General features: G+C 39.8%; 1 protein-coding gene across 1 annotated transcript; it reads left to right on the top strand.

The window, feature by feature from the left end:
- The first annotated feature begins 10661 nt into the window (after positions 1-10661).
- Positions 10662-11681, top strand: LOC111639203. The gene has a single exon (XM_023385001.1). It carries the CDS (start codon positions 10662-10664, stop codon positions 11679-11681), a length of 1020 nt encoding a protein of 339 aa, XP_023240769.1.
- Positions 11682-12623: the final 942 nt, after the last annotated feature.

Genomic DNA, 12623 nt, shown 5'->3' with positions numbered 1-12623 from the left:
ATTGCCAAATAGCAATAAATATTAAGAAATTAGTTAAAGAAACAAGGGCCAATGTGAAAATAAAATGGGTTAAGGCACACGTTGGCGTAGAAAATAATGAGCGAGCAGATGCTCTAGCGAAAAAACCACGAATAGACAAGAAATTTCTTATGACAGGATTTAACTGTCCTATATAAAAAAACCTTCTAAGGCAAAAGTCCCTAGAAGAGTGGCAAGAGCAATGGAGTAATAGTGGTAAGGGAAAACACACATTCTGGATCTTCCCGAGTGTGGAAAAGAGAGTAAAAGAATTAAGGTGGCTTCCGCTGGACTACATCAACATGCAACTACTCTCAAATCACTGTAATATGAAAAAGTATTTAAGAAGAGCGGGAAGAGAACAAAACTCTCAATGTGAATGTGGTGATAAAGAACAAGACTTAAAACATCTCTTATGTATAACTGTTCAAAATATGACTACGAAAGACTACAACTACAGTTGTTAGCTGGCAAAAATACTGATATGACTGATTTCGACTTATATATGTTCATACGAAAACGAGACATGTATGTTCACTTAATGAACTTCACACGACTACTTTTTCGTGAGGGATGGAAGCAAGCTGCTTCCTCCCTATTGTAGCAAGTAGCTACAAAGTTGTAAGGCAAGAAGCCTTTGTTTATATGTATATATGCTTTCTGTTATTGTTTATTTGTACTCATAGTGTGATTAATGAAAACTAAAATAAAGATAACGTTCCCCTTGTGATGCAAATAGCAGGACAAGGGAGACTGATCCCCGTATGGAGAAATGATGATTCTCCAATGAAAAAAAAAAAAAGTGTCCCTATCTACTGGGCAGGGTGCCCCATTGTTTTGTTTGGCGTTTCTGCGAGCGATTAGTTAGCTATTTCGGCGTTTATTGCCTGCTTTTTCTAGCGAGCTCTTTTGTATGCTTTATTAACAAATCCACGGGGAAGCAGAGTTGCACCTTCTCGAGGTCCTGCCTGTGAGTAGCCCGAAAGGGTAAAACCAAGCAACTTCTGCAAACTTTAGCATACGACTCAAAAAGTCCTTTTCAGGACTATGGCGAAGCGGCCATGTGTAAGCCTGTCCGACGAGCTGTCGTCACAGGGGGAGATGGAAGTCTCCGTAGAAGAAGAGAGAATAAAGTTAGCAGAAGACATCCGCGATGAAGTTACAAATTATATGATCGAAAATAGCACGTGCAGGCTAGGGACTGGTGAGCATGTGGCCTTTGTCTACAATAAGTTCAATGAGTTAATCGAAATATTGAAACAGAAACCATTGGATACGCTGCAAGTCGCAGTGGATAACTTGAGGGAAAGAATTGATAGAGTTCTAGAGTCTCAAAGTACTACAGGACCAACGTATGCCGAAGTAACGGCACAAAAGACCTCAAAACCAACGAAAAAAATTCTTCTAGTAGAACCAAAAAATGAAAATGCAGAATGGACCAAAAAAAACATTGAAAAAACACATCAACCCAAAACAGATGGGCATCGGTATTCAAGCGGTGCGAAAACTAAGAAGGAGAAGGAGTCGCAATCGAAGTAGGAACACTACTAAATAAGAATAAATTGAAACAGGCAATAGAATCAACAACAGGGTTAAAAACAAAAGAACCCTTCAAAAAAAAACCAAGAATAGTGCTATATGGAGTCGAGACAGACGTTCCCGGAGTCAAGTTGATATCAAATTCCAGTTCGGCAATAGGAACAAAACCACAAAAAACTGGGTAATAGAGATAAGCCCAGTGATAAGAAGACTAATCCTTAAGCTAAAGAAAGTAAACCTGGGTTGGTCCAGGTGTGGGGCAAAGTACTATATCTCCGTCACCCAATGTTTTAATTTCTGCAAGATCAGGCATATTGCCCGTGACTGCAAAGAAAAAGACCCCACATGTAGTCAATGTGGTCATGGTCATAAATTTAAGGATTGTACCGCTAAACAAAAAACAGAATGTGTGAATTGCAAAAGAAGCAAAATGAAAGACATAAACCATAATGCTTGTTCGAAAAGATGCCCAATGATACAAAAAATACGTAAAATGATTATAGCGAAAACAGACTATGGAGAGTAACATCATACAACATAGTCAAAAAAGGATGATTAAAGTTGTACAAGTGAATGTGCAGAGATCGATCAGTGGGACATCAAACTTATGTAAAACTCTAGAGAAGGCCGATATAGCGCTCATCCAGGAGCCCTATTGTAAAGGTGGAAGTCCAGCTTGTTTACACACAGCTTATAGAACACTTTATAACAATAGAGAGGTTGAGACGCACATTTTAAACGTGTAAACGTGTACGTGTGACGTTCGGCGCCGCTTTCCCGTAAGCCTAAAAGTTTGACAATGCTGTTTGGATAGTCGGTGGAATCACGCTCGACATTCCAAACACCATCGTCAAACTTTTAAGCTTACGGGAAAGCAGCGCCGAACGTCACACGTACACGTTTAAAACGTGCGCCTCAACCTCTCTAATAACTACTGTCCTTCAACTGCTGCAATTATCAGCAATCCACTAGTACCGATGGTCTTTCATGCTGAAGAAAGTGACAGGTCTATCACCTGTTTGGAAGTGGGATATGGATGTTCAAACTTCTCATTTATAAGTGCCTACTGTCCTATTATGACAGACCTAAATCCGATGATACAGAGTCTAAATGATATTATCCTTCGTTTCTCTCATAAACATATTATAATATGTGGGGACTTCAATGCTCATTCAGAGCTATGGGAAGATCCCGATAATGACGAGAGGGCCGAACAGATTTTGGAGTTTACCAACGCTAACAGCCTCTATATTTTAAATTCACCAGATTTACTGCCCACCTTTGATGCCCCAATAGGGCAGAGCTGGATAGATCTTACTATATGTAATGGACCAGCACTTAACAAAATAAAATCCTGGCATGTTTCTCAACTGTGTAGCCTCAGCGACCACAGTTACATCTTCTTTGAAGTAAGTGGTGACAATTGGACCGAGATCAATGAGGTGAGTGCACATTAAGCAACCAACAAAGCTAATTGGATAAAATTCAGGGACAGAATGGAAAGAATCATGGTCACTGCAGAAATACAGGACTGTAAAAACCAAAGGGAAGTTGAGGACGTCATCACCTCTTTCCAGAACAAACTTATACGTACATGCAAACAAACTGTACCTAAAAAACGGAAAGGACAAAAGACTGTGCCCTGGTGGTCGAAGGAACTTACAGAATTAAGGAAACGCAACAATCAATTGAGAAGAAGGTATCAAAGAGCCCAGTGTGAAGAAGCTCGGAGGGAAAAGAAAAGAGTATTAAAACCACAGCAAGATCTACAAAGAGCGAACAAAGTACCAAAAACTCCAATCATGGAGAAAGTTCTGTACTGAAAGCTCAGCAAAACCCTGAGACTTCATTTATAAGGCCTGTGCAGGAAAATTAAAAACCCCGACTTTTCTTACTTCGATACAAGATGGCGAGATGCATACTGATGGAATTAATGAAACCATAAATAAATTAATGGACACATTCTTCCCGCAGGATGATCCTAATACAGATACGCAAGAGCAAAGAATCATACGGGAAAGGAGCAGGGACTGATATAAAAACAGTTCGGATCCACTGTTTACACAAGAGGAAGTGGAGAATGCTATAAAAAGATTAAAGCCAGGCAAGGCACCCAATCTGGATAACATCGTAGCAGAGATTGTATATAATGTCTGGAAAACAAACCCAGAGTACATGGTTCAACTTTATAACCACTGCCTCTAATTCAACCTCTTCCCCACCATATGGAAAGAGGCTAGTCTAGTAATTATCCCAAAAGGAAACAATATAGATAGATCAATGGGAAAAAGCTATAGACCGAACAGTTTACTACCAGTCCATGGCAAAGTTTTGGACTTTTTAATAAGCCAAAGGGTCATGGCTCACATTATTAAAAGTGATTTTCTCTGCAAAAAGCAGTACGGCTTTATGCTGGATAAATCAACTGACGATGTCATCTGTAAAGCAATTAATAGAATAGAACAGTTCCTAGTAAATAATAAGTATTGTTGCGGTATCAGTCTCGATATCAAACGGGCATTTGACCACGCGTGGTGGCCCTAATTCTTCAAAGTCTGCGTGAAGCACAGTGCCCTGAAAATCTCTATTACATCATAAAAGATTATCTAAACAATAGGAAAGTTTCATACAAGAAAATGGATACAAAAATCACAAGAGAACTTAGCCGTGGTTGCCCACAGGGCTCCAATTCAGGTCCCCTGTTTCGGAACCTGGTGTATGATCAGTTTTTGAGGCTGGATAAAAGATCTAATATCATAGAATTAGCGTATGCAGATGATACCATCTTAATATATGGAGCAAACTCACGGAGAGAGATAGAATCGGAACTCAAGTACTAAGGAAAGTTAAAGAAATTGGAGAGAATCTTAAGTTAACATTCAACGCTAAAAAAATGAGCTATTATTTTCACAACAGGACGTACACCAGACTTATACAAACGCACTCCAACGATAAAGATGGATAACGAGACTACCACGGTCAAAAAACAATTCCAGTACAGTACAGTGGAACCCCGGTTAACGAACGTCCTGGTTAACGACCAAATCGGTTAACGAACTATTATTTTGCAAAACTTTTGTCTCGGATAACGAACAAAATTCGGATAACAACTTAACGGGTTTTTGTGTCAAATTTGTAAGCTTGCCAACTTTTAGGGAAAATCAGTTAATCGTGTGTCGGTGATGGTCTAGGGTCCATTCGTACGTTGGTGGTGGCGGGGGAGACAAAGATGACAAGTATTTTACAGTGAAAATCGTTTATTAGAACGGGAAGATGCTTACATATTTGAGGTAGTTGGAAATGGCTTATCTACAGTATTTTCTCTCGGCACTGAGGAGTGGCGTATCGCTGGTCCTACGATAGTGAATGCTGATCAATCGTAGCCCCAGAGTGGAAGAGATGGGTTCGCTTGGTCACAGAAGCGATGGTAGGTGACAGAGCTGCAACGACTGGAGCGGTCCGCGAGACACAACACAAATTTTAGCAGGCAAGACTTCAGGCTTAATCCAGATAAAGACGACACAGATTAATCGCCATAGAATTTTTAGGAAAACTGCGTTTTGACCTTGAGATTCGGGGTTTTTATAGTATTTTTTCCTCTGTCTCCTTACGATTAGTCCTGCGTCTCATTCCTCGCTTCCCGATTGTTTTCTTCTTTGTCTCCAAAACCGAAACCAGATCAGGTCACGAAAAAGGTTTGTTCCAAAGCATTTATTTCACACCTATTCATCGACTCTGATCAGAGATTGTCGATAAACCTATAAGCCTTTCGCTCACAATTTAGCCTGTTGTTTCTGGTATCTGTCATTTTAAAACTTTAACGATCATGTGTGATGTTTTTATATTAGTCAAATCTTTTCTCTTTTCCGAAAATTTAACCTATATCGACTGTTTATTGGTGACAATTGGACCGAGATCAATGAGGTGAGTGCACATTAAGCAACCAACAAAGCTAATTGGATAAAATTCAGGGACAGAATGGAAAGAATCATTGTCATTTTAAAACTTTAACGATCATGTGTGATGTTTTTATATTAGTCAAATCTTTTCTCTTTTCCGAAAATTTAACCTATATCGACTGTTTATGAGCACGTTTTCCTATATTTTCATTAAATAAAACCCATTTTACAAATAAAATTACAAAAATACTGACGGCTAGAACGGATTAATTGCATTTGCATTAATTTATATGGAAAAAATTGCTTCGGTTAACGAACAATTCAGTTAACGAATGGACTTGTGGAACGGATTACGTTCGTTAACCAGGGTTCCACTGTATCAAGTTGGTTACTTTGGACAATAGGCTCACCTGGCTCCCGCATATTGTTTCAACCAGGAATAGCTGTATCAATAAGTTGAACGAACTGGCCCGAGTGGCGAAGTCCACATGGGGTCTTAACAGAGAGACCATTGAGATCATTTATAAGGGTGCGTTTATCCCAAGGCTAACTTATGCCGTGGGGGCTTGGTACAAGTCAGCTAGTAAGGAAGTAATCAAAAGAAAACTTCAAAGCACGCAAAGATGTGCACTCTTAAGGTTAACGCGGGCCTATCAGACAATATCGACAGAGGCCCTACAGGTAGTAGCTGGAGCACCACCAATAGATCTTATCGTTAAAGAAAAAGCAATGCTCTATATATGCAGGAGAAGAGAAACGATCCAAATAGCAAGAACAGAGTATTCTGAAACAGATATAGAACTTAAACCTACTGAATCAATGTTACCCATGCCGTATGAGCAGAAAGCCATCAGAGTCGCTGAAGATGGCGAGAGAGGATCAGTGGAACTATTTACAGATGGTTCGAAAGTCGACGGTGGTGTTGGGGCCGCCTTCACTGTAATACAGAACAACATTGAAATGCACACTGAGCAATATAGACTAAATGACCTTTGTTCGGTCTACCAGGCTGAACTTCAGGCAATTAAGAGGGCAATGGAATGGGTAATAAGGACCCAAACTGAAGGGACTATTATCGTTAACACGGATAGTAGATCCACTTTGAACACTATTATGCAATTTACAGATACTAATATAATAGCCTTACAAATAAAACAATAAGAAACAGTGAAGCTAATATAAAAGTAAGATGGATTACGGCCCACAGTGGCATTAGTAGTAACGAGCACACAGACTTCTTAGCTAAAGAAGCTGCGAACATGGTAGATGTGACTTATAATAAAATCCCAATATCAAGAATTAAAAAACTAATCAGGAATGATACTATTGTTGACTGGCAAGATAGATGGACGAATTCCGTTAAAGGAAGGCACACGTTTTGGCTAATGCCAAGCGTTGAAGAGCATGTGACAGAACTGAGATGGATCCTGATAGACTATACTATGAGTCAATTGTACACCGGACATGGCAACTGTTATACATATCTAAAGAAAATAAGTAAATGAACAACCGAAACCTGTGATTGTGGAAAAGAAAAAAAAGATATAGACCATTTACTAACTGAATGCTATAGATATGAAAGAGATAGAACGGAAATCTTGAGTCTTCATGAACTAAATACTGGAAATCAAACTCTGGAGCTTTATAATCTTATCAGAGATAAGAATCTAAAACAAGATCTTCGGACCTTCACTAGAAGGATACTAGTGTAAAGGTGACAGAGAAAGCCATCTCTGTCACCTATAGGCCAGAAGGTTTCCAGTCCCCTTGTCAAGCTAGACAAGCAGTTTGTAATTACCTTACAAGTTTATTTTATTTCTTTAATGTTTGTTTAAATTATATTGCATAGTGTAAAGTCATGTTTGAATAAAAGTTTATCAATCCTTGTGATGTGGAAACGGGCCAACAGCGGATGTGAGCTGGGAGAAGAGAATCATATAAAGTTTGTGTGTGGACAAATTGATAAACTTATCAAATTGATTACAGAACACAAGTCAGACCCACTGCAAGTCGCTGTGGATAAGTTAAGCAACAGAATAGAAAAAATCTTCGAAGCTAAAAGGAAAACCGAGCCGACCTTTGCTCAAGTTGCAGCAAGAAGAAGCCCAAAACCAAGTAAAGAAGTTCTACTCATTGATCCCGAAACAGATAACACAGATCCTGAAAAAACTAAAGAGATATTGAAAAAATGCATTGATCCAAGACAAATGAGTATTGGAATACAAGCTGTCAGGAAGTTAAGACGTGGAGGCGTAGCAATAGAAGTGGGAACAGTTGAAGACAAAGAAAAGTTGAAAGAGTCCATCGAAGCAAATACAAGATTCAAGACAAGGGAGCCCCGTAAAAGAAGACCTAGATTGGTAATCTACGGGGTAGGAACTGACTTACCAAAAGATGAACTACAGGAATACCTGTATGATCAAAATGAAACAGTAAATTCAGCCATGACTGCGGAGGAATTCTGCAGACAATCTGAGGTCAGATTTCAATTTTGAAACAAGAATAGGAATACGACAAATTGGATATTAGAGATTAGCCCAAAAATTAGAAATTTAATATTGCCTAATAGAAAAGTGAATCTAGGATGGTCCCGGTGTGGTGTCGAAGACTACTTAGCAGTAACACAGTGTTTTCAATGCTGCCGTGTCAAACATTGCCAAGAATTGTAAAGAGAAATGTATAACCTGTAGACAGTGTGGCCAGAATCATTAAATTTATGATTCTGATTTAAGATTGCAAACAAAGAGACAAGGTGGATTGCGCCAACTGCAGGCGAGAAAAACTAAAAGCAACGAACCACAACGCGTGCTCAAAGAAATGTCAAATTATACAAAAGGTCAGAAAAATGCTGATAGCGAAAACAGATTATGGACAGTAATTATAACAACAGAGTTAAAGGAAATCTATTGAAAATAGTGCAAGTTAATGTTCAACGCTCGATTAATGGCACTTCTGCTCTCTGCAAGACCTTACAGAATGCAGACATTGCTCTAGTCCAAGAGCCTTACTGCTTGTAGGGTGCACTTGCTTGTCTTAGAACAACTTATAAAATTTTATATAATAAGGAATACAGCCCTTCAACGGTGGCAATACTTAACAATCCCCGTTTGCCGGTGGTATTTCATAACGAGGTGAGCGATAAGTATATCACCTGCCTTGAGGTGGGCAATGGTGATAGGAACTATCTTCTGGTCAGTGCCTACTGCCCTATTACTAATGATTTGGGTCTAATCCTTTCAGGACTGGAGAACCTGTTGTCAACTTATCATGAAAAAAATATCATAATTGGTGAAGATTTTTATGCTCATTCTGCCCTTTGGGGCAATCCAAACAACGATGGAAGGGCAGAGCAGATATTAAAATTTATCAATGCTAATGATCTTTACATAGTGAATAAGCCATACTCCATGCCAACTTTTGATGCCCCAATTGGGCAAAGCTGGATCAACCTAACTATTTGTAATAGTACTGCTTTGAGGTTGGTCAGCACGTGGGAGGTATCCCCACACTGCAGTTTAAGTGACCATAATTATATCTACATCAACATCGGCTGTAGTGCAATAGAGGAGTATTCACAGTGTCCAATCTTTGCCACTCGCAGGGCCAACTGGCCTCTACTCCAGTCCCGTTTTGGAGACTTCACGGTGCAAAACACCCTATATAATATTAATGATAAGCTGGGGGTTGAGCAGACCATTGCCCAGCTGCAAAGTAAAATCGTCACAATATGCGAGGAAGCAATTCCAAGGAAAGTTTCGGTCTTAAGCCGATGCCCTGGTGGTCCAATGAACTAACACAGATAAGAAGAAATTGCAACCGCCTGAGAAGGCGTTATCAAAGATCAAAAAATGAACAAAGAAGACAAGAAAGAAGAAGAGAATATCTGGAAATAAGTAAAAAATACAAAAGCCTCATAAAAATCAATAAGCTTCAATCCTAGAGGATATTCTGTAATGAAAACAATTTGAAGCCTTGGGGCTTTCTATACAAGGCATGCGCGGGGAAGCTTAAACTCCCCACTTTTCTTACGGCAGTGCAAGAAGGTGACAAATACACTGCAGGAGTTGAAGAAACTATAGAGAGTCTTATGAAAACTTTCTTCCCCACTGATAACGAGAGCCAAGACACCCAGTTACAAAGTAAGATAAGGCAGGAAGGTGAGACTAACTACTTAAACATGCTAGATCCTGAATTCACCAAAGATGATGTTGAATACGCAATACAGAGACTTAAACCAGGAAAGGCCCCTGGACCTGACGGGATCGTTGCAGAAATAGTGCACAAGTTATGGGAAACAAATCCAGATTACCTCATGAAAATTTACAACCTCTGCCTCCGTTTTGAAGTCTTTCCAAGTCCTTGGAAAGAGGCTAAGTTAGTCATAATCCCTAAGGGAGAAGACATGGATAAAAGCTCAGTTAAAAGTTACAGGCCTATCAGCCTCCTTCCCCTTTTGGGGAAAATACTGGATCACCTGATAAGTCAAAGGATAATGGCACATCTGTTGTCTAAAAACTTTCTCAGTGCTAAGCAATATGGGTTCCTCCCAGACAGAAGTACTGAAGACGCCATCTGTATGGTGTTGCAGAGTATTAATGAAAAACTGGCCACATACAAGTATTGTTGTGGGATAAGTTTGGACATCAAAGGGGCCTTCGATCACACTTGGTGGCCCCTTGTCCTCTCGTTGTGTGAGGCTCATATCCCAAAAGACTTATATTATATAGTGAAAGATTACTTAAAAGATCGTGAAGTAGTGTATAATACCAATGGTGCATATATAGTCAAAGGGCTGAACAGAGGATGCCCTCAGGGTTCCAATTCGGGACCATTATTTTGGAATCTGGTCTTCGACCAGTTCCTCCGGACAGATAAAGGCCCTGGAGTAGTTGAACTGGCGTATGCCGACGACACTCATTATATATGGAGCAAACTCTAGGAAGGAATTAGAGTATAGGAGAGCGAACATTGGATGTGATCCTGAGACGGGGCCGTGAACTGAAACTTACTTTCAATCCTAAAAAGACCAGGGCAATCGTTTTCTCATGCGGACGAACCCCAAGTTTATACAGAAGGAAACCTATCATTCAGATTGGCGGTGAGAGCATTCAGGTTGAAAAACAACTAAGGTACTTGGGAGTAACCTTGAACAATAGGCTGACGTGGCTCTCCCACGTAATTAACGTGAAGAATAACTGCATTAATATGTTCAATGCTTTGGCAAGGGTGGCAAAGGCTACCTGGGGTCTCAGTTGTGAGGCCATTGAGATTATTTACAAGGGAGCATTCCTTTCAAGACTGACATATGGGCCAGCGGCCTGGCATAAGGCAGCAGAAGGCTGTGCAATCAGAAGGAAATTGAGCACAGCACAGAGGTGCGCATTACTAAGATTAACTAAGGCATATAGAACTACATCAACTGAGGCTTTACAGATCATCGCTGGAACTCTACCACTAGATTTAATTCTAAATGAAAGGGCCACTCTCTACCACTGTAGAAGAGGAAAAAACATAGTAGTTGGTAATAAAGAATATTCAAAGAATGAATATAAACAAAGACCTAAATTGGATGAACTGCCTAAACCCTACAACCGCAAGGTAATACAACTAGTGGAACAGAATGAAGAATGGCCATTGAAGATCTACACTGACGGATCAAAGGTAAATATGAAGATGGAAGCCGCTTTTCTGGCTATAAGAGACAATAAGATCGTAGAAGAAAAGAAATTCCAACTGGGAGACGCCTGCTCAGTTTTCCAAGCAGAGTTAATAGCCATTGAGAGGGCAGTTCAATGGTTAGCTGAACTTAACATTACTGCACCCACTATAGTATACTCTGATATTAGAGCGGCACTGTGCACGTTAGAACAGTTCAATGATACTAACTACACGACAGTGAACATTAAAAGACTAACAGAGCAGTTTAATCTAAAGACCCAATTTGCCTGGGTAAAGGCCCATGCGGGCAATCCTGGTAATGAGAGGGTGGACCGCCTTGTGAAAGAGACCACCCTCCTCACGGAAATGACTTACAAAAAAATTCCAATTACAAGTATAAAAAATGAAATTAGAAAAGTGACATATCATGAATGGCAAGATCTATGGACTAAATCCACGAAAGGTAGAAACACCTTTTGGCTCCTGCCATGTGAGGAGGAGAGGATGACTGAGCTTAGATGGCACCCATTCGACCACATCCTTAGTCAACTTTACACCGGACATTGAAATTGCAGGGCATATTTAAAGAAGATTGGTAGGGAACAAAAGGCAGAGTGCGACTGTGGTGAAGAAGTCCAGGATCTGGAGCACTTGTTTTACACGTGCAGGAAATTTGAAAGTGCAAGACTCCAACTTTACCAAACACATCAACATCATCATAGCACAAATGCTGACATGTATACAATGATCAGAAACAAAAGATATATACAATGACCTTAGGATCTTTACGAAAAAGATTCTTACGTAGGGGTAGGGGAAAGGATCCCCACCTATTATGTACCGACGAGCTGTCGGTTCCTTTGCTTTTACAGAAACTTGTAAATACTTTATGTTCATTTTATTTATTTTCTATTAATGTTATTTTGATTGTTTGTTCTCTAACTGATTGTAAGATAATAAAGTTTAATTTATTCCTTGTAGTACTCAAGTGGGACAAAGATGAAGCTGATCCCCGAAAGGGGAGATGGATGATGTCCATCCAATGAAAAAAAAAATGTCCCTATCTACTGGGACCTAAGTACTTGTTGTGAGTTATCGTTATCAAATATTCTTGCTATCTTGATTGTTAGTGTAGTCCTACACTCTTCTTTTTTAAGCTCACTGTGCCATCTCTATAACAGCTGACCTACACGTGGTGGCCCTGTTGCCCCGTTTCTGGGGTGCTAACAGCTGTTCAAAAGGCAGTTTTCACTGCTATTCTTTTGTTCTTACTTCTTGTTCTGTCCTGTTTTCTGTTTTCTAATTTCAGATGTGTGAGGCCGACGAGTTGTCAAGCCCAAACATCGCCCCCCTGAAGAAGGAAGGGTGGAGCTGCTGAAGATCAAGGAAGATCTAGGAAAATATATGAAAGAAAATCAGAATTCTAAGTTTGGAACGATTGTACACTCTACAGCAATACTTGACTTCTTTGATCGGGCAATTGAAATCTTTAATCAAACCTTTAAGCCT

This window comes from Centruroides sculpturatus, unplaced genomic scaffold (assembly GCF_000671375.1).
Source record: "Centruroides sculpturatus isolate CEXI.00-Female unplaced genomic scaffold, Cexi_2.0 scaffold1284, whole genome shotgun sequence".
Taxonomy (NCBI): Eukaryota; Metazoa; Arthropoda; class Arachnida; order Scorpiones; family Buthidae; genus Centruroides; species Centruroides sculpturatus.
This window is presented reverse-complemented; position numbering and strand designations above follow the sequence as displayed.